This window comes from Clupea harengus, chromosome 4 (genome assembly GCF_900700415.2).
Source record: "Clupea harengus chromosome 4, Ch_v2.0.2, whole genome shotgun sequence".
Lineage (NCBI taxonomy): Eukaryota > Metazoa > Chordata > Actinopteri > Clupeiformes > Clupeidae > Clupea > Clupea harengus.
This window is the reverse complement of record NC_045155.1, coordinates 1,249,684-1,273,371: the sequence shown is the minus strand read 5'-3', so window position 1 is coordinate 1,273,371 and position 23,688 is coordinate 1,249,684. Positions and strand designations below refer to the sequence as shown.

At 44.0% G+C, this 23,688-nt stretch overlaps 1 protein-coding gene across 1 annotated transcript in view; it reads right to left on the bottom strand.

Moving 5' to 3' along the window:
- Positions 1-12,689: 12,689 nt before the first annotated feature.
- Positions 12,690-23,688, bottom strand: part of slco4a1 (solute carrier organic anion transporter family, member 4A1) — a 32,543-nt gene continuing 21,544 nt past the window's right edge. The window contains 10 exon segments of the mRNA XM_031565649.2: positions 12,690-15,294; positions 15,296-15,340; positions 15,627-15,775; positions 16,842-16,906; positions 17,324-17,499; positions 18,242-18,401; positions 21,194-21,455; positions 21,927-22,081; positions 22,848-22,959; positions 23,150-23,271. Coding sequence (XP_031421509.1) covers positions 15,160-15,294; positions 15,296-15,340; positions 15,627-15,775; positions 16,842-16,906; positions 17,324-17,499; positions 18,242-18,401; positions 21,194-21,455; positions 21,927-22,081; positions 22,848-22,959; positions 23,150-23,271 — 1,381 coding nt within the window. The 3' untranslated portion in view covers positions 12,690-15,159.

Here is a 23,688-nt window from a genome sequence, read left to right as displayed (position 1 = left end):
TTATTTATCTCAGGATGCTTCAAGAAGCCTTTTCCCAAAGGAGTCCCAAAGGAAGCACCTCAGTGAGGCATGCCATGCTCTCATACAGTACGAGTTAAGATGGGCTGTGTGGCCACTGTTAGTCAGAGGGAATGTCTGAGTCGGTTGGAGAATAATTGCACTAAATTATTGTTTTGACTAGAGTCAATTTATGAACTGTGGTAATTACGTGGATGTACTTTCATTGTTTTTCTCAGATCCAAGACCCTTTTAAGCATATAATTATTGTGCCAGGATCCAATAGCAGTGAAAGGATATCGGAGGAGCTAAGCTGGAGGTTCTTAGAAGTCGATGTTAGCCATTTTGCTTGGTTTGTCAGAGGGTGTGACTCATTTGTTGGGATCGTCTCCCGCCATAACTGCTCTGTGACATATGGTCTTTTAGAGAGGAGGCTGAAAGCTTTGACCTTTCCAGACAGATTCACAAGTACTGCTGATTGTAGAGATTGCTAGCAGAGCTGTCTTGGTCCCTCCATCACACATCAGTGTTGGTGCTCGTACGTGTGTGAGTGTGTGTGTGTGTGTGTGTGTGTGTGTGTGTGTGTGTGTGTGTGAGTGTGTGTGTGTGTGTGTGTGTGTGTGTGTGTGTGTGTGTGTGTGTGTGTGTGTGTGTGTGTGTGTGTGTGTGTGTGTGTGTGTGTGTGTGTGCGCGCGACATGTAGAATTAGATCACGTGTCATCACTCAATTGTGTGGACTCACCAGAGACAGACTTCTCACCCATCCCAGACCTACTTCATCAGCACCGGAGACCAGGCAATTGCCCGTTTGCTCTCCTCGACTGAAGTTGCCCCTCCGAAGGAAACATATATATTTTTTTAAATAGTATTACGGCTGCAGAACTTCATCTAGAATAATGGCAGAATCTGCTAATCTATCACGAAATGTAAATGTAAGGGACTTCTCCCCCATCCCAGACCTTCTTCACCAGCACCGGACACAGAGACTTCTCCCCCATCCCAGACCTTCTTCACCAGCACCGGACACAGAGACTTCTCCCCCATCCCAGACCTTCTTCACCAGCACCGGACACAGAGACTTCTCCCCCATCCCAGACCTTCTTCACCAGCACCGGACACAGAGACTTCTCACCCACCCAAGACCTACTTTATCAGCACAGTTCACACTAAACTGTCAAGCAGTGTATTTGTCAGAACCCAACATCATGCATGCCATCCACTGTGCAAAAAAGGGGGAACATTTATCAGTTCAGGAAGTATTTTAAAGGGAAAAACAGAGTTCATTTGATGTGATTGTTTATGATTACGTTTCATGCCAACAGCAAGCTGAGGTTCTTCTGTTGGTGCAATATTTACGCAAGGAGGAAGCGCACAGCACTGCAAGTGACATTAAATACATTAATTGATTAACAATTATAGTCAAAGGTTGGGGCGAGATAGCAAATGCCAGTGCCTATGTTTGTTTGTCTTTATTCATGAGATGGAGAAAGAGAGAGAGGGAGAGAGAGAGAGAGAGGGAGGGAGAAAGAGTGAGAGGAAGAGAGAGGGAGAGAGAGTGAGATGAAGAGAGAGAGAGAGAGAGAGAGAGAGAGAGAGAGATGAAGAGAGAGAGAGAGAGAGAGAGAGAGAGAGGGAGAGAGAGTGAGATGAAGAGATAGAGAGAGAGAGAGAGAGAGAGAGAGAGGGAGGGAGAGAGAGTGAGATGAAGAGAGAGGGAGAGAGAGAGAGATGAAGAGAGAGAAAGAGTGAGAGGAAGAGAGAGGGAGAGAGAGTGAGATGAAGAGAGAGAGAGAGAGAGAGAGAGAGCGAGAGAGAGAGAGAAAGAGTGAGAGGAAGAGAGAGGGAGAGAGAGTGAGATGAAGAGAAAGAGTGAGAGGAAGAGAGAGGGAGAGAGAGTGAGATGAAGAGAGAGAGAGAGAGAGAGAGAGAGAGAGAGAGAGAGAGAGAGAGAGGCCAAATGATGACGTGAGTGTGAAAGGGTGAGATGGACACAGAAAGGGAAAGATCAGAGGTGAAATTATTTAGCAATAGTCTGGGAAAAATAATGAATTGAGCAAAATAAGGCGAAAATAGTAGAAAAATAAGAAACGATTATTATTATTATTATTACAAATAAAGACACAAGAACAAAGTGAACAAAAGGAGAAGACAGAATGAAAGGGGACATGTTAGGACACATGCAGATGACATAAGGCCTTGGGGGTGAACAGCTTAGGAATGATAAAGAGACCAACAGGAGGCAGCAGAGAAAAACAGATTTCAGAGAGAGAAACAGACTGAGGGCGTCGCGCTGGTGCGTAGGCTGTTCCTTCACTCACCTCCTCTAATTGAAATCCAGCCGTGTGGAAGATTTGGCATCAGTGTCCTAATCCTCTCTCCTCCTCTGTTCCAGTGCCGTTAATTACCCAGACTCCCTGGCCTCCCGGTGCCACGGCTCGTCTCTGTCATTATGGGGTGGGAGGATGTGGATGGGTCTCGGTTTAAGCGACCCCCCCACCCCACCCCACCCCCCCTGCACACACACAGACACACACGCCTCTCCCAACCCATCAGACGACCCTCTGGCTCAGACCCCTCTTTACCCTCAAAGCTTACTCAGAATTTGGACATCTGTTTGTTTCTGTATTCAGCATGTGTGTCAGTGAGTGTGTGTGTGGGGGTGTCACTGCCTCTGATGGATCTGGTGTGTGTATGTGTGTGTGTGTGTGTGTGTGTGTGTGTGTGTGTGTGTGTGTGTGTGTGTGTGTTTGTGTGTGTATTTGTTTGTTTGGAGATGTTTTTGAGAGTGGGTGTTGTTGTTTTTTTTTTGGGCGCTGTGTTTGTGGACATCAAGGCTTCTTTGGCTGGGAAAGAGACACTGCTTTGAAGTAAGTTTCTATAGCTCCCAGAGAAAAACATCTTCACTCACCTTTCAGTGCTTCGTCTAACGCACGTCCATCAGTCTCCACCACCACTGCACGGCAAAGGTAAATACAGCTTCAGAGCAGGTAGAAAATGTTGGGAGCTGACGTAAACTAAGACATCATCATGGTGGCCGCAGTGTAGCTGTTTATCATTTTAAAACCTGCTGCTTTTGATGGATGTTTTTGAAAGGAATGGTTCACTCAAAAATGACATTATTTGCCTACCCTTCTTTACTTGCAATGTCATCAACTGCAATGGGAGAGAGCAGCAACCCCTAACAAAAAGATTTTGTATATATATATATATATATATATATATATATAGGGGCGACAGTGGTACAGTAGGTAGAGAAGTCGTTTAGTAATCAGCAGGTTGCTAGTTCGATTCCCTGTCGAAGCGTCCTTGAGCAAGACACTGAACCCCTAATTGCTCCTGATGTGCAGTGTGCCATCAGTGTAAATGTAAAATGTGTATACATTGTAAGTCACACATATGTAAGTCGCTTTGGATAAAAGCGTCTGCTAAATGACTAAATGACTAAAATGACTAAATGATATATTAGGACTACTTGTGTGGCAGAAGCTTATCCAGGGCTGTCCAGTTGTCTAGTTTGACAACATCCTCACATTTATTTTGGTGGTATATGGATATTGGGATAGTGAAATATCTGTTTAAACTAGCCGCCCATGCTGTTCACTATGTGCTTGATGGTTCAGGCAGGACACCGAGGAGATGCAAGAGCAGCTTTCAAAGCACCGCTGACAGATACTTTGGTCAGGGCCGATTGTGCTGGTGTTGGTGTTTGCAAGTCTGAAAATGCAGGTCCGTTTCATGAGTAAATTATTTTTTGGGTGAGCCATTCGTTGAAGATACTTGAATATGAATAGGCTGACAAATATAAAGTTTGAACATTAAAAAAAAAAGAAATTCCATCCAACCCTCCCAGTTTTGAAGGCAAGCTTCATTTGCTTTGTGTGGTTTCTCAAGCAGCCAGAACCCTCAGTCTGACAGTATTCTCTCTTTGGTGTTTTCGTCAATCATTAACAGGTATATTGTTTTGTTTAATTATTCATTCACCTCCACGAATGTACATTGTTCATGTTCTTCTTGCTGCATAGTAATATCATTGACATGTACATCTGTTTAGATTGAGGTTCATGGGTGGCTTGGTGTCCCCAGGTGGCCACCGCTCTTTGACATGCCTTGCACTGTTGACCTTTCCTCCTCACTTTCAGAGATGCCATTCATTCATCCGGCTATTCAGTCTGTGCGCATTCATGATTCATATCCATTTGTCTCACTATGTGCCAGACCTATAGGGGAGAGAGGATGAATACTGGATGGCTTTCCGCTTTAAGGCAGGTACTTACTTTAAATAGCACTATGGCACATCACATGATACTCGAAAGGAAATCATTCATTTAGTTCATTCAGATCATTCAATCACTCAATCATCTCTGAGCTTCCTGTTTAGGTAATGTTCTTAGAACTTGGCACACATTGTGGGAAGACTTGGAGGCCTGATACTGCTCTATAGATGTTTTTTTTTCACTGGCGCTATCTATGCATACATAGAAATGACAAATGGCATCACAAAATCAAAACAAAGCCATCAGTTCGGAAGCCTGAGTAAGAGGGGGAACTATAGAAACCAGGTATCTACTCATGGCATTGATGCTTGTAAATAAATAGCTGGTGAATTTCCAGAGCTCTCAATGGAAGGTGTCTCAGGGGAATGACTGTTTTCCCCAGGAGCAATTCAAAACCACATTTATGAAAACATGGATTGTGGGTTCCCCCTGTGCCTCTTTCGTTCAGTCAGTCTCTCAGTTTCATTCATTCCCATTTTACTCTACCCAGTCAACCAGTTATCTGCCTCTCTCTCTCTTTTTCTCTGTCTTCGACATGCGTAATGACACCTCTCCTTCCTATCTGCCTTTTACACACACAAACAAACACACACACACACGGATACACACAACTTCCCAAGCCCCCCCCCTCCCCCTTCCCCCCCAAGTTGCCTCTACTACACACTCACACTCACACACACACACTTAACAAACACAAACAGAACAAACATCCATATATTGTCTGAATAACTCACACACAGCTCACACGGGGAATTAACTCATATGCAGAGGACCAAATCAATCAAGAGTAATGAGAATTTGATTGAGTGCGTTGAGTTTTTTTCTTTATCTCTCATTTGGCTAAGGTGCTCTCGGCCTAGCCAATGATAAGCATGCTAATTCCCGCTTCATATACAGCGTAAGCCCTGGGCTAGGTAAACACATGTTTTTCAGCTCCCTCTCAGTCAGAGAGTGCGAGACATGCTACCACTGTGCGCCAGGGTGCAATCCACTTTGTTTGCTGTTAGTGATACTCACGGCATGTTGCTTACACATGAGTGTTTCCTCTTTTTCTCTTTTTTAATTTTTTGGGTGAAAGGAGATCCATTTTCTCTGCCATGCCGGACCCCCTATTATTTGTTAACAATTCGGTTTGTTACCTTCCTGTGAATGATGTTAGAAAAAAACACGCATCTCTGCCAACCTTTAAAACACAATCGTCCCGCACGTGGCTTTGTCCTTTTTAAGTGTGACTTTGCTCGGGGCTGCTGCAGGCTGGCTGGAGGGGTGGGTAATTGCTTTCTTTTCAACTATGAGCCCCAAAGAGCAATTTCTAGAGAGGTGATGGAGACCAGAGAGAGAGAGGAAGTGCAAGGCTAAAAAAAATTTGAGAGCTGATCAAATGGTAATGGTTTCAGAGGAGAGAGAGAGGGATGGGAGAGAGAGGGAGAGAGAGAGAGAGAGAGAGAGGGAGAGAGAGAGGGAGAGAGAGAGCACAGAGGAGTGAGAGAGGGAGAGAGAGAGGGACAGAGAGAGGGAGAGAGGGACAGAGAGCAATGAAGAGCAAGGGGAAATGACAGACAAACATCTGTGAGAGAGAAGGACTGAGAGAAAAGAGGTCTCTAGGTCAAGTGGAGCCTGTATTTTGTGATCCGAAGTGGTCTGACGAAGGTGCGCTCATCAACTGTGGAAGTTAAGTGACTAAAGGGACCAGCAAGCAAAGCTCACTGTGTTGTTGTTCAGAGAAAATCACATGTATCAGAGACAAAGCACATATTATTGTTGTGAAATTATAATCCAGACAAAAATGTCAATTGCTCTGAATTTTCATTCACTTTACACACACACACACACGCACACAACTCTGCTTCAAAATGCCACAATGGTAAATGTCAATTTGGCCTTTAAGGTCACTGGAGACGCAGCTGTGGCACATGTTCTAAATAAATTTAAATCTAAATGGGACCGGGAGAATGTTTCATACAGGATCCTCAATAGGATTCTCTGTTTAAATAGAAGCTCCGGCTTCACTGTATGATTTGTCTACTTGATGAAGTGGATGTGGGAGACTGTGGGAGCTGGCTCTGGCCTGTCCACATATGCAATACTCGTAATGAGATGTCAGTGTGATGGAGCTGCATGATGTGAAATTGAATTAAGCGGAAGGGCATCCATGAGCGCAAATGAAAAGCCATGTGCGTGACGTGACGTGACATGTAGCCGCTGGTCTTAGCGGGTTTCCTAGAATCCTCCTCCAAAACCCTGTCACTGATGGGGGGGGGGGGGCGTCTCTGAATCGAAGCTCTGCCTTTCATGGACCAAGGTGTGTCAGTGAACATGACCAAAGTCTGACCAAATCTTAATCAACAAAGAACAACTATAGTGTAGTAATGAATGACTGGATGAAACCTTTGAGTATGACATACTGTCCTAATGACCAAACTCGTCTGCACAAAGCTCTATCGATTAAGAGCGACAGTGGTACAGGAGGTAGAGAAGTCGGTTAGTAATCAGAAGGTTGCTAGTTCGATTCCCTGTCGAAGTGTCCTTGAGCAAGACACTGAACCCCTAATTGCTCCTGATGTGCAGTGTGCCATCAATGTAAAATGTGTATACATCCTTGTAAGTCGCTTTGGATAAAAGCGTCTGCTAAATGACTAAATGTAAATGTAAGAGAAAAGTGATTTATAGGGAATCAAGACTTGATTTTCATTAATGTTATTATGTCTTTACCTAGACTGTGTTTTGTTTTAAGACTATACAAAACAATTAAAATGACTAAATCAAAATGGTCTTCTATGCAAAAAGACTGGTGAGGTCTAAATCAGGGAGTTTCAAGATCAAACGGGTATGGTTTAAATTGTAATTGCTTTTTAAAAGCTGTAGAAACCACCTCCTTAAATGTCCAAAATGATTCAGCGTCACTGTTATTGACTAGCTAACCAATGCATTTCCTAGATAATTTCAAGATTCAAGATTCAAAATTCAAGTGCCTTATCTGTCACATACACGAACATGTAGTGAAATGTAAAAAAGGGTCTACGCTCTGCCATCCTACTACTCATTTTCAGTTCCTATTGAAGAAGCAAGGTGTTAGATGACCTGCCTGTAGATGAATACCACCGTTGGTCCGACTCCACCTGCCAGAGGGACCAGGTCATTGGTCAGATTGGTTCATGGCAGCAGATGTCACATCCTGTGACCCATCACAAACAACTGCAGTGCATTTTGTCATGTTGTGTAACATTCTACGCCATGATACATCCTAGCAGTTTGTGCAAGGTCAGATATATTACATTTATTAACACATCTAGCAAGCTGTTTCTTTATGTGCCATACACCCCTTCAGGTCATGATTCATGGTGGCATTTTCTATGTTATGCCGCATCATCAAACACAATGCCATGACATTTGAATCCTGCCGCTGGTGATTATGGGACCTGTCTGCATGTTTGTCTTTTTGGATGTACTCAATATGCTTACATATCACTCTGCAGAGGCACCACAGGCCCCGGTCATGCTCTGGTTCAGAGGATCTACAGCAGCTTCTTCCAGAAGCTTCTTTCTATACAAACGCATAGACTGAGCTCCAGGTGCCACTACAACAGAGAGAGGGCTGGTGGTGGTGGAGGGAGAATGGGATTAAAGGATTAAACAATGTCACACGGTGTAAACGACTGAAGTTTATTTTCTTTAAAGTGAGGCTAGATTTAGTGGAAACGGTCAGATGGTTAGGAACAATGTGCAAAGTGATTTATAGTCTGCCTTGTTGGTCTATTCATTCATCTGTACTTCAGTCGGTCATGCAAGATGAAACGTCTCAAATTCTGGACCCAGTCTGTTTTAAAGTTGCAAATAGAAATGCTGAGATGTAAAAGTACTACCACCTGCATCACCTGTAGCTAGCAACTGAAAGTACAAGCGATAAGAGAATATGATGATAACAGATGAAAGAGAATCAAAAGTGGAATTGCTTTTTCAAGAGGAATATATCAGCCTAAATATTTCATTTTTAAACTCTTTACATAAGCCTTCAAATCACTGAGAGGTAAAGACAAAGGGTTTCCTATTGAACTCAAGGACTGTTTTGAATGGGGTGTTTTGCTGAAATATGGCCAACAAAGACATTTATTTGTACCGACTACCCGGAGGAAAACTATCCTTCTAAACGACTTCTGTACCTCCAGTCTACCTGTACAGCCTTATGTTTTCAGAGAGAGAGAGAGAGAGAGAATAATATGTGAAATTGGTGTCATGTTCCTGTCATGGTCGAGTGTTAATATTTCAATTGTACAACAGCATGAGACAAACACTGTGTACCTCACCTTGGAGTGAAAGTTACTGCAATCACTGTCAACCTCAACAGGGTTGGTTTTGTTTCATGTCTATTAAACCATCCCAGTGGAGTTGTCAGAGATTCAAAGAACGGAATGACACCCAAAAATCCATCAGTTACAAAGGGGAAACGAGAAGAGAGTAAAAGAGCTCCCCCAACGCCATCTAGTGGTGTTGTGTATGTAACACAAATCCCTAGGCTCTAAAGAGCTGTTAGGACAGAGCTGGCTTTATTTCAACAACAGCACACAAAATAACTGTAAGAAACTGTTCATCAATGTATAAAGACAGAACAAATCACTCATTTTTTTATTTTAATGCCTACAGCTGAAGTCATTCATTAAGGCCTCAGGCTCACTTAAATAAGGGACTGCAGACAAATACACAGGATAAAACACAAAATAGGACTGAAACACACCTAGGGTCTGAGGAGTTTGAGCTGTTGATGCTACTGGTGCGCGCACAACAATTCCTCACTGAGAGATTTATTTGAGAAATGCTTTCTGGATGAATGGGTTCTCAACATTCATGAACAGACGCTTGTGAATTATGAACACGAGTCATGGTTTGATGAGCCCCATACGCGTGTTAATGGCACTGTGCCTCCATCTGCAGGCAGAGCACGTATGCCAACGAGGGGCGGGTTTCTGTGAGTGGATGTCGGAGAGAGGGAGAAAGGGATCATCTCCTCTGTTCATCTAAAATTGGAAGTACCGGTATGCTACCTCCAAAACCGAGAGAAAGAGGGAAAGAGGGGTCTGCGGGAGACAGATAAACAGATTGACGGGTATATAAATAGACAGATAGATAGATTGAGAGGACATGTTTTGAGTCAGAAACAGATGGTGGGCGCTCTCTTGTGATTCTGGGCCACTGAACCGAGGTTCGGTCTGCATCTGTATGTTCTGAGTTCCCTATTGAATGTAGGCTACTGCACTCCATCGGAACTGTTTCAGGTCATTTGATGTGAACTGTCCGTCTGGTGTTGTACTGATAAGGCATGTGTACAGAATCTCAAACTATTCTCAAGTCAGCCGGGATGATCACACATTGGCCAGTTCCCTCCTGCCCTGATATTTGGAAGTTAGCTCGCTAATTAATTCAGCATTCAACAGGCCCACCTGCGCACAGAGCAGCTGCAAGAAGGCCCTGACATATGGGAAACACGGGGGTGTTGGCAGGTATTCATTTGCAGATTGCTTCTGGATTACAACTATTAAAATGGATTACAACTATTAAAATGACCTTTTCTACAGATCAGCAGCGGTAAGAATAGGAGGGAAGTAACAATACCGGCACGTTGCCCACACTAACTAACAGAAGCGATCCACACGTGTGCAAAGCCCATTTCACAAGCATACATGGATCCGCAAAGGTGTAAATGTTTACAGAGCAAGTTAAAAAAATAAATTTGCGGAAAGTGCAATATTTGTGGATCATGGTACACATTGGTGGATTGATTTCTGCGGGTTACAACTATTAAAGTACAATACAAACTTCCATTACAGGCTGGATCCAGGAGCAGCAGCATTAGGTCACATAATAACAATACATACCCCATTCAGCACAGTATGTCTTCAAGGGGGTACACAAGTACATACACAGACACACAGACCAGCCAGTTGGTGTTAGGGAATCTACTGTGAAAGTGTAGTTTTGCAAGCTATCAATTACTTCACACTGGAAGTTTAACTACAGCAAAGCTAGCGTAAGGGAGAAATCTAGTTTGGTTAACATAAGCTACTTACAAAAGCTATCTTAGTTCAAACTACTTTCTAAAAAAAAATATCACATTGACAATGCACATGTGAAAATATAACAAAATATAACACAAAAAGACACATACCCGCTAAAGAATGGCACTTAATCGAGTTTATTGCCAGAAGTGCCTACTCGTCCATAGGTTGTACATAAAATACCCCACTATTCATGGGAAAGGAAGGAATGTCAGCTTTGCTTTTGTACATAATGTCCAGTCAAGACACCTGCCTCCCTGAAACTACAGTCCAGGTGGGGGACTGGTATTGCAACAAGCAGGATAACTTCGTTAGCCAGGTAACATGAAGGTGCAGCTAATCAGTGTCATCTATTTGCTTAAGTATGACATGCCATGGTCGTCCTTCCTCAAGCTGAGGTTCAGGAGGTTTATCCATGATGGCGCCGCTGTGTGAGCACTGAGCAACGCCTGCCCTTTTGCACTTGCCCAACACAAAGGTTAAAGGTCAAGGGTGTCGTTGTGGCTGCCTGACAAATGCACTGCTTGGGCAAAAAGGGTTCAATTAGTAGAGAGGCAATGGTATTATAAAAAAAATGTATCATTCCTTTCCTTTTATAGCCCAAAATTGTTTGTAGTTTCAGCACTTGACTTAGAAAAATATATAGCAAAACAGTAATTGAACTATTTGAATGACTTTGCAAATATAAATGTAGTTGTCTTTCATTCTGTATACTACTACTGCAAAATGTAGTTAAACTACTAGTTTAATAACATGTAGTTCACTACTCCCCAACACGTCTGGCCAGTACAGAAACACACACACGCTCATACACATTCTCCTTCAGCTGATTCATGGCACTTTGAAATCTCTCCTGTAAAGCAGATAAGTGCAGCAGCAGCAGTTCAGGTCATAGATCGGCATCCATCCAGGCTTTAAGAGAGGATCACTACAGGTCCTATGTCCATTGACAGAGGCCGAGTCTGACCCTGACACGTTTGTTTCTTCTGACCAAAGGTTTTCGGGAATGCTTGTTTTTTTTCTACTTTCTTCTTTTTCACGTCAGGTCAGCTCGCAAATTCCTGACTCACAGCAATAGTAATTGAGAGAGAGAGAGAGAGAGAGAAACGCATCATGAGAAACAGGAAGTGAATTATCAGGTCAGGAGGAATATCTATCACAAAAGCTATTAGAATAAAATTGTAATACATGAAGAATAAGGCATGTTCATTTGGTTGTTGGCTGGCTAACTGCAGTGTGTAATCAATGTGTGGTTGTGAGTGTGTGTATTTGTGTAATCAATGTGTGGTTGTGAGTGTGTGTATTTGTGTAATCAATGTGTGGTTGTTGTGAGTGTGTGTATTTGTGTAATCAATGTGTGGTTGGGAGTGTGTGTATTTGTGTAATCAATGTGTGGTTGTTGTGAGTGTGTGTATTTGTGTAATCAATGTGTGGTTGTGAGTGTGTGTATTTGTGCGAGGACCTCTGTGCATGACAGAGCCCATCAACACACAGTCCAGACTGTCACAAGGCCCTACAGAGCAATGAACTGGCTCTCCAGTATCCATGGCAACCTCGTAACCTGGTAGCTCTCTAATCTCTTTCCAGTCTTTTAATTGTGTTCTAGTCTTTTCATTTCTGTCTCCCTCCCTGTGCTCTCCCTCCAAAAGAGCAGCTGCCTCTGTTTGTCTTGCTCTCTGCCTCTCTCCTTGCTCCCATGAGTTGTAATGGTTTCATTGCGCAGCAACCAGGAGAAATGTTACGGTGTTTTTGTGGTTGTGTAGTCTTAGTAGTTTATCACAACCCTTTTAAATGTCCCTAATTACCTCAGTGAATTCATGTGTCACTGTCCTTGAGGTGGGGGCAATGAAGAGGCTACAGACTACATGAGGGAAAATGAAAACAGAGAAGAGCAGCCGCAAGGAAAACAGCACAACGGAAATAAAGAAAGGTATGAGGGGGACGTGTACCTGGTGAAGTAGAAACAGCATGTCTCTGTAGTTCTTCATCCTTGAATTGAATTGAATAATCACTCATATCAGAGGTCAGACTTAATACAGTGCTGTACTGATAACTGAGTGGAACAGGCAGCAAGCAGATTGCCCTGCCTTGCATAGGCTTTTAGGCGAATATATGATGGATTTTGTGAGCACCAAAAACTCGAAGTGCATCGGCATGTATTATCACGTCATGCAGAGGGACAGTGACGGTGAGAGCTGGGACGCTCAGTGCACCAGTGCAATAAGCACGACACACACACACACACATGCTGCTTACCTACTATACACACATGCTCGTGCACACACACACACACACACACACACACACGCACATCATAAGTTGGACCAACGCATATCACACGTTAATAAAAAAATAGGAAACGGCTGCATAAAATTTAAAATCATCGATTTACTTAAAAAAGTACCTAAACAAAATCCCCATAAGACCAGGGTGAAATTGGATAGAAATGTGTTTACATAATAATGCAACTCAAAAACAAATTACATGAACACAAATCTCCAACATTCACAGCTCAGTCAAACTAATTAGACTAGAAAGGGTCAAAATCAAGTGGCTAAATTCACGTGGGATGATTAAAAACCAAATTAAATCACACAAAACAATCTTCACAACAGTGGTAATTTGGAAAGACGTCTTCTCAACTGAACACTGCTGTCAATAATGTCTTTACATTGCATAAATTGAGGGGAATGGAAAGCTTGCTGAGGTCTTAACCTGTTTAACCAGGATCTTGACTCTCCATATGAAAAACATTAATATTTTTTTACAGACATTAACTCTGAGAGAACTAAAGACAGTCACTGATATTCATTAATAAATAAAGTAAAAATAAATACATTATTTTCTGGACAATGGCAAACACACATTTTTGATTATGAAATTAGGTATGTTCAATTTGAACATAACCATTCAAACAGAAAATAATCTGATCTGGCATCAGCTTCATGTATTTGTATTTTACACTTTCAACGACTAGGGTTTCAAAAAAAGTTACATCCACATACGGATAGGAGTCATGAATTAAGTGGTTCAGGAGTGGTTTCATCACAACACTAAGAACATCTTCCATCCATCTTCCAACTCGCCAGTCCCTCAGCACCAGTTACTCACTGGGCGCTGGGCGGCATCAACTGCACACTTCCACAAAAAAAAAGAAAACAATACAAAACACTTTTGACAGTTGAAAATACAATCCAATCCTCTCTTTAATGAGTTACAGTGCTTTGGCACAACTGGTCTGTAAAAAGTCAAAAAATAAAGACAAAAATAGAAAGAAAGACAAAAAAACATGGAACACATAAATACTGCACCCTAGCATTATCTTGAGTGTTGTTGCACTAACTGTTGATAGGATCTGTTGCTATGGTGATCACAGGTATGGGTGAATGACACTAAGGAAAGGTGGCGCCGACGGGCGCCTGTCATCCCCTCACGGGCTGTTATGACCACAGTGTTGCTGCTGACAGATTGCAAGGTCCTTGGTGAGTGTTATAAAGTGCACTGCTTTTATGGGCAAGGGTGGGTGAGGCGCGGGGAGAAGGAGGGCAGGAGGGCAGGAGGGGGAATGTGGAGGAGGGCAGGAGGGCAGGAGGGCAGGAGGGGGAATGTGGAGGAGGCGCACAGGCAGCGAGTCCTGGCCACCTCACTCCCACTGTCCCCCCGTAGGGCCAGTGTTGCGTTCGCAAAGATCATTCTCCGTTCGCTGACCTTCCAGATCATTCTCCATTCGCTGACCTTCCAGATCATTCCTCATTCGCTGACCTTCCAGATCATTCTCCATTCGCTGACCTTCCAGGTCCCTTTCGTGGGCCAACACTTGTCTGATATATAGTTATGTGCTTTTTTTTGATAAAATATACAGTACATTTTCTTCTAAATGCATTTAAGTGCTTCTTGAATATGGCAATAAATATGATTTCATGTTGTTATCGTGGTGGTTCATATATGAAAGACTATACTGTGAGTAGACAATAAAGTTTGTTTAGTATCGTAACTGATAAATAAAATTTTATGTTTGGGTTTGAATAGAATATTGAGTCAAATACAAAGTATTTTGTTACAGAAAATCTGTTATATCTGTACGCTAATCCTGTCTCAGGAAAGAGCACTACGTGTACATGACAATGTGGTAGCACTTTATTAGGACAGTCCGCCTACAGACGCTTTACAGATGGTCTGTTGAAACTCAAGTTCAGTATTTGTAATTGTTCACTGACGATTGCCTTAACCATTCCCAACCCTTGACCCTAACTTCTAGTGAACAGAGTTTCAACAGATTGTTTATCATTTGAGCATCTGTAGATGTAGTCCATAGGGGACCATCCAAATAAAGTGTGACTGTACAATGTATAAAGAAACTGCAGCATCAGGGATAGTTTTTACCCCTTCTGAAATCTTTTCCAGCAAACAATTATAAATGGCGTCCTGTAAGTATGATTTCTGTAAATCCAAAAATATCTCAAATATGGCAACAAGTGAGAACCTCCTTTCTTTACATCTCCCTTACACACACACACACACACACACACACACACACACACACTGTACAGACTGGAGTAAAGTAAAGGACTGATGTATAAGGACTAACACGGATGAAGGAAAGTAGAGTAGTGGCTGTGCGTACACATTGTGTGACAAGAGGACATCATATGCAGTGAACCTGACCACCGAGTGTGTGCTTCAGAGGGAAAATAATGCAGTGTTTTGGTTTGGTGAGGGCTGTTTACACAAACACACACACGCACACACACATGCACACACACACACACGCTCACACACACGCACACGCACACGCACACACACACCCACACAGTGAGGTGTCGGTTGTGGGTAAGACATCATAGCCTGGCATGGACATTGGTGATGACCTCCTGTGGCAGGTCTTTGATGGGCAGGTCTCCCAAGTCCCCTGAAATGTCCCCAATGCCATGGTCTGTGCTCTCACAGCTGCTCTGAGGAGACTCCGGGGGGGGGCAGGTACAGCACACTCGCCAACAGGAAGAACGAGGTCCCCAATACCTGAACGGAACAGGACGAGAGAGACGGCGCGACAGTCAGGAAATGCAGAAAAGGAATAAAGGATTAGTATGATTTAGGTCGAGGTTTAGTACGAATTTGAACACAGCCTAAATAGTTAATAGAATAGAGAAGAAATGATGAATAAATTGCCATTGAGCAAAAAGCCTTTGTGATCGAAAGAACCTTGAATCTATGCAACTACTCGACAGTCTTTGAGACACATTAAAAAACAGCCAGATAGTAATTACATTGCCATGTTCAGTAGATAAAGCATCCTGGTTCTAACCTTGTATATGATCCCTGCGATGAGCGTGTAGCGACTCATGGCGGAGTTCTGGTACAGGTAGCAGGAGCCCTGTTCGCCACACTGGTCCTGCCACAGTAGGCACGAGATGTCGATCACAGATCCAAACGCGATGGGGCCTGGGATGCCACCTGGGGACGTAGCGGGTAATAACTCAGGTCATCTATCACTTCACCAGCCCAAGAACACAGAGGACACTATCACTTCACCAGCCCAAGAACACATAGGACACTGTCGCTTCACCAGCCCAAGAACACATAGGACACTATCACTTCACCAGCCCAAGAACACATAGGACACTATCACTTCACCAGCCCAAGAACACATAGGACACTATCACTTCACCAGCCCAAGAACACATAGGACACTATCACTTCACCAGCCCAAGAACACATAGGACACTATCACTTCACCAGCCCAAGAACACATAGGACACTATCACTTCACCAGCCCAAGAACACATAGGACACTATCACTTCACCAGCCCAAGAACACATAGGACACTATCACTTCACCAGCCCAAGAACACATAGGACACTATCACTTCACCAGCCCAAGAACACAGAGGACACTGTCGCTTCGAGACGTCTGGAGGCAACTTACGCCACAGGCACACTACGTGACTGATCAAAGTCGTCATATCGCTGTACCGTTACACACTTCACAACTTGCCATCTTGTAATCGGGGAATCTTGAATCGCTGTTGCTGCACACTACATGACTGATCAGCGACTCGGGGGGGGGGGGGGGGGGTGTCACACATATCAAAATCTTTCATCAGGAATCCGTCTGGTCTCCAAACCACGTTTTTGTCACAAACACACGTGCGAGAAGTGACAAGTGGAATGGTCAATACCATGCGCAAGACAGGATTATGTGTCTCCCAAAATATGGATGTCCGCAAGAAGATCTGCAATCCAAGTTGTTTGTGCGCTGATTTGCAGCGAAGATACAAGGCAGAAAAAGACGCTTGTTGCTTGATGTGTGTCAGGTGTTACGACCCCTCCCTCAGGTTTCCCTTTAGGCCAATTTGATCTTTGGCTTTTTGTTCGCGAAAATCAGGGCTGAGTGAAGTATAGTGTGAACTCGGCACTACTGAAAACTGTTGGTGGTGCAACAAGTCGGCAGCAGACGGTGCTAGCCTGTTAATTCAGAAGCGCCCCCTAGTGGGCTAACCCGATACGAACAGCAACCTACCCAGAGTCCGCACCACAATCCACTGGATCCCCAGGCCAAAGGACCTCTGGCTGTCTGGAACACACCTGAAGGAGACGACAAGCCTCGTCAATGCCCAAACTGTGACACCTTGTTCAAAGTGATTATTTAGATGTTGCTTTTTAAAATCACAGTTCAGTTTTAGTTCCTGCAACCTCCTTTTACATGGCAGTACGGCTTATAAGCACTAAATAACAAGCAGGGCTATATTATTGCTAATCCATTCCTAATCCATTTTTAAGCCACTCACTAAATCATTTCCCAAACAGATTATAATGTCAAAAACATACCTGGGAGGTGATTCATTTGTATTGGAAACAGTGGCTTACACACACAAACTAAGGCACAAATGTCAAGGAGACCTCTGCTACCGGCAGATGTGCATATCTGAAGCTGTAACAGGAGGGGGAAAAGCAGCAGGTGTGAGTATGTATAGTGTTTAGTGACCCGGTGGGAAGGCCTACCTGAGGGTGGCAGTGAGGGCGGGGATGCTGCATAGAAAGGTGAAGAAGATGACGATGAAGAAGAAGAAGAGGAAGGCCGGCATGTGCTGACAGGAGGAGCTACATTTCCCTGCCAGGGCCAGCCCCTCCTTCCCCCACGTCACGTTCCCCACCACACAGCTGCAGTCAGAGAACACCTGCAGAGAGATAGAGGAGGAGAGGAGAGAGGAGAGGAAAGGAGAGGAGGGGAGGAGAGAGGAGAGGAAAGGAGAGGAGAGGAGGGGAGGAGGGGAGGGGAGGAGAGAGGAGAGGAAAGGAGAGGAGAGGAGGGGAGGAGGGGAGGGGAGGGGAGAGTAGAGGAGAGGGGAGAGAGGAAGGAGGGGAGAGTAGAGGAGAGGAGAGGAAAGGAGAGGGAGAGAGGAGAGGAGAGGAGAGGAAAGAGAGGAGAGGGGAGAGAGGAAGGAGGGGAGAGTAGAGGAGAGGAGAGAGGAGGGAGAAGAGGAGAGGAGAGGAGAGGAGTGAAGGGGAGGAGAGAGGAGAGGAAAGGAGAGGAGAGGAGGGGAGGAGGGGAGAGTAGAGTATAGTAGAGGAGAGGAGAGGAGAGGAAAGGAGAGAGAGGAAGGAGGGGAGAGGAGAAGAAAGGAGAGGGGAGAGAGGAGAGGAGAGGAAAGGAGAGTAGAGGAGAGGAGAAGAAAGGAGAGGGGAGAGAAGAGAGGAGAGGAAAGGAGAGGGGAGAGAGAAAGGAGGGGAGAGGAGAGGAGAGGAGAGGACAGGGGAGAGAGGCAGAGACAGTCTTACACATTCGACCCAAGTCAAACACTTGAGGTAGAAAGACATAAATCCACAGAACAGTGATTTACCCCTCCAGCCATGGTGTGTGTGTGAGCACCTAGAACCATAGTGGTGGTGGCTGACTACAGTTCCACTGCAATAATGTACCTGTCTGCCATTGTGGCTGTGCGTGCGGTTGATGGAGCTGCAGCCGGCGTGGCAAGGGGAGTAATACATGACTCCGTCCGCTCCGCACACGGGGTTATAGAGCTCCTTCACGCAGTGGCAGCCAGCGTTACAGCTCACCGTCAGGTTCCCCTCCAGAGAGCTGAAAGAGAAACAGACACAATAGGAAAGTCAATGACAGAGAGAGAGAGAGAGAGAGAGAGAGAGAGAGAGAGAGAGAAGGGGAACGAGAGAGAGAGAGTATGAGAGAGGAACGAGAGAAAGAGAGAGAAATAGTACGAGACAGGAACGAGAGAGGAACGAGAGAGAGAAGAGAGAGAGAGAGGAACGAGAGAGACACAGAGCGAGAGTGAGAGAGAGAGAGAGAGAGACACAGAGCGAGAGTGAGAGAGAGAGAGAGTATGAGAGAGGAACGAGAGAAAGAGAGAGAAATAGTACGAGAGGAACGAGAGAGGAACGAGAGAGAGCGAGAGAGAGAGAGAGAGAGACAGAGCGAGAGTGAGAGAGAGAGAGAGAGAGAGAGAGACACAGAGCGAGAGTGAGAGAGAGAGAGAGAGAGAGAGAGAGAGAGAGAGTGGAAGGGGGCAAGTAGTGACGATGTAGAGAGGGACTGAGAGAGATGAGTGAGAGAATGGTTTAGAAGGCAAAACGACAAAAATGTAACAAACAGTAAAAGAAAGTGAAGAAAAAACTTCTATTTTTGTTTACAAGCTTACTATAATAGGTCTCCTGCATCTAATCTACTTTGATCATCCTGTAAGATGCCAGCAGCAGCCACAGGAGAGCTTGGAGTGATGCTTCAGTGAAGACTGATAATACATCTGGTTGGGACAGGCATCCATCTGACAGACACACACACACACAACATCTGGGTTTAATGATGCTTGGGATTGGGTGCTGCTGGGCACCTGAGGCTGTGCACTAACTTGGCCTGCCTGAGCTCATGACACTGCTGTGCAACCAAACAGGCAGGTGAACTTCGACGGGGACACTTGTCAACTTGTCACACTTGACATGTGCTGGAAGCACACCAGCCCTCAGATAAAAGGATGTGTGAAAAGTCTGAAAAGTCTGAAAAGTCTGAAAACTCTACACTAACGGCTCTCCAGGGGAATCGTTTATTTAACTGCATTCGTTCATTGTGTTCTGATTGTTGTTTCTCTCTGCATGACGGGTGCCAGAGGATATTTCTGGATGACTGTCAAAAGCACAAGGCTTGTTGTCAAGGCAACCACATCTGGACACTCCAACAGCCTATATCGCAGTGGTTCTCAAAGTGGGGGGCGCGCCCCCCTGAGGGGGCGCGAACACTCTCCAGGGGGGGCGCGATGTCACAGACGGAGAAAGAAAAAAAAACCGCCGACCTGTCACTGGTTAGTGAAAGCTCCCTCAGTAGCGAAATGCAAGGGGCTGGACTGACCCAAACAAATCAAATACTGTTTTGCTCCTGATCCACCAATCAAAACGGAGTATTATCATTTCAACGCGAGTAGCACCTCCGCTTCCGAGTATAAAAACAAAACGCAGGCATGGAGGTAAGCGCTCACCCTGAGACGACACTTTGCAGAGTTTGTGCAATTTCTCTTGTTTCCTCTATCATTCAGATATTCATTGCTTTATAAACAGTATTTTTAAAGACTCACTCCTTCCTTAGTAATACCTTACTGCACTTGCAGTAGGTCTATTCGTAGCCTATTCTAAGGAGTAATTTGCTCCACAATCTTTTAGAAAAGCTCGTAGCCCCGAGAGCTAGCCTAGCTAGCTACCTTTTCCAACTACAGCTAGCCCTTTTCTCCTTAACACCTAGCCTACCTTTACATTTTTTGATCATCCACCGCAACAAATAAAACACCAGCACTTGAATACTATTTTGTGCTGTCCCTGTCTACATTGTGTACAGTTCGTTTGGTTAGGAATCATTGCCTAGCACAGCCTTATCCATTGTTCGTGTGCAAGTCGTTCACAACCACACATACAAGAACACGACGTTGAAATTAGAACTTTATTAACTTCATACGCTGTATCAGCAAACAAACACAACATGGACAAGTTTCTGATTCGTAAAAGTCAGAAAGAGAAGCCTGTGGACTTCTTTAAACATAAACGTGATGGCCTCCAGCAACAACGAACCACCATGTCCAAGCATAGCACTATCTCCAAGCAGTGTCTGGAGCATCTTATGTAGTTGCTCATAGAATTGCTAAGCTTGGCAAACCCCATACAATTGCCGAAACACTGATTTTGCCGGCCACGCAACACGTTTAGAATAATGATAGGTATTGTGCTGAGTTTAGCTCCTATGTCAAATTACACTGTATCACGCCGAATATCAGAAATCAGTTTGGGTCCTATTTCAAAGAGGACTACCGTTCATTCGCCTGAGTTCGGGATCCATTTCTCTGCTCAGCAGATGAGCTGTCACTAGACATGAAAGAGCAGCTGAAGAGTGACAGTAGACTTAAGCATCTCCCCTCTTTCGTCATTCTTTTTTTTGTAAAGATCACAAGAGGCCCATAATAATAACAGTATCCTAATGATAGCAATAATACCACTTATTATTATTATGATAATAATAATAATACAATAATAATAATTGGTCGATAATCATTAATTATAATAATACCTACTATTACTGATAATAATAATAACAATAATAAAAATAAATAGTTATAATAATTGTCTGTATGGGCCTAACAATAACAATAGCCTAACCTTGACATGTCAGGCCTATCAATAACAATACACTATCTATCTATCTATCTATATATGGTGGTGTAGTTGAGGGCGGTGGCGGCGGGCCGCGGGTGGATGGGGGGGCCCCAACTACCCCTAACCAGCTTTGGGGGGGCCCAGCTTGCAAAAGTTTGAGAACCCCTGGCCTATAGAATGGGGTAAATTGTGTTTTTGAAGTTACTGTGGTTTTTACGGCCATACCTGTTGTACATGCTCTCGCTCTCGTACGGGTCCAGGTACATGTCTTGGTGCTGGTTCAGGAGTGGACTGGTCCGGTAGGGGGCTGTCACGCCCGCCATGGGCATGTTGGGGCAGTGGACGAGGAAGATGAAGATGGCCGTCAGGCTGACCAGCGCGCACAGCATGCAGAAGCGGACAATGCCCCGACAGCGCAGGTTCAGCTTCTTGACGATGTAGCCACCCAGGAAGGTGCCACCGCCCCCTGCTGGTACGACCATGTATCCTACAGCGCAGGAAAAGGGTTAAGTAATAATAATAATAATAATAATAATAATTAATTTAATTTATAGCGCACTCTATATTCGTCTGAATCTCAGAGTGCTACAAAAGCATGTCTTGGAATGTGTATTGTAAATGGAACACATTTTTATGATAACCACTCAGGTTACAATTATGTGCACATGATGTACACTAAAATTAAGAAGTGAAAAAAAATGGTTGTAAAACATTTACAATGGTTGTAAACAATGTGAGAGAGTTTTCTGTTAATGTTTGTGGTATCAGAACACAGAATAAAGAATCTGCAAGAACCAAATATAATATTTTGTCCTTACCAAAGTAGTCCAAGAATCTACCAATAAACTGAAGACTAAAAAAAAAAAATACATCCAGAGAATATTATGTGAACCTGAATTCACTGGCTGGGGGGTGGGGGTGGTGGTGGTAATAATAATGGAGGTTCTATTTCTCTCACCAAACCAGGTGGCGGCTTCCGATGCACTCAAGTTGAACTGGGACTCCAAAAACTTGGGCCCAAAGGTGGACATGCCGGCTATGAGTGTGGCCTCCGTGGCCCCGGCCAGGCACAGGAAGATGAACGTGGAGTTCTTCAGTAGAAGTAGGACAGACCTGTGGTGAGAGAGGTCGTCAGCAAGTCAGAGAGGTGAAGTAAGACAGACCTGTGGTGGGAGGGGTCGTCAGCAGAATGACTAAAAATGCATAGAAAAGGAAAAGCGCACTACCATTAAAAATCGTCAGTGTATCTTTCTCTTGTTTTCTTCTTATGTTAGCACTGGTTGCTCACGTCGCTAGGAATAAGTCTGACTTCCTGGTGACGGCCAGATCAGGCCACTCTGTAGCTTAATTGGCTTAATCTGCGCTGACCTTGCGGGTCATGTTTACATTTGAGTAATCTGAGTTGTCTGAGTTGTTGCCACTTCTGACTTTGTCACCATTTGTAGATTATTCATGTTACTTTATTTGCCCTTTTTTTTGGGGGTAAGACCACAAATGAAAGTACACTTAAAAACGAAATAAAATGATGAACCCCGTGCTTCTTATATAAAATGACACAATCGCCATGTCACTTCTGACAGCACAGATATGTAATATATTTACATTTTACATTTAAAAATAGCCAGCACAGATGTATTTATGTATAAATATAAATATATGTATATAGCCTATGTGTGCTCCCTGGGAATTAAACAAATGCTCTACCAGTTGACCCACAAGAAAAATTACTTGAGGGTAACTATTTTAATTATTCAAAGAATGTCCAATCTCTTTTCAAAGGAAATACAGCCAAAAACAACAACTGACGTCTGTTCCCTGATCATCCAAATGAGTTTCATTTCTCAGGTAAATGTGTGAAGTTGGCAGAGGTTTGGGGTACCTGGGCATGTCCTTCACTGTCTTCCCAAACTGAGGGTCAGCGGCTCTGGTCTGACTGCCATCTTTCAGCTGGTGCGCTTCTGACACACGCATAGCCACATAACGCTGAGAACCTGTGCAACAGCAGATACATTAAAAAAGAAAAAGAAAAAAAAGCGAGGGACAGAAAGAAGAAAGGGAAATAAGAAGAAAACAAGCACAGAGATATATTGGGGTTCACTGTAACTACAAACATGTAACACTGAACACAGACACATATGACTGCATTTTACAGAAATGGTTTAGGATGCAAAAGACAGGTACCTGGTAGTTGCCGTGGATACCCTAGGATTGGTAAGGCAATTATCAATGCTGCGGCTCCCCCTGCCAGAAAGCCAATCCACCACGCCCCCACCCACAGAGGGTTCTCTGGTGTAAGCTCCGTCCTATGAGACAGAGGAGAGAACATTCAGGATAAAAATTATCACATGAAAATAGGCATTGATTTTAAAGACAATCGGGAGGCATTCTCTAGGTAAAAGTCACATTATGGCCTAAAAGTACTGAACACGTCTTAGAACATGGCTTATAATTGCTTAAATCAGAAACAGAGATCTCTCATGTATGACCAGTAGAGGGAGCTGATGGACCAGCTTTCTTTCCCTCCTCGCCTCCACCTCATGGATACCTTTTCAAGAAGTTCCTTTCAGGTCAGCTCCCGGTCATTCTCTAACATGCAGTACACACAGACACGTTGATCGTATTCCCGTCCCATCATGGCTTACACTACACCCACAATGTTTGGTTTAGTTTTTTAGATAATTGGCAGATGTTTTCGTCCCAAAAACAAAACAAAACAAAAC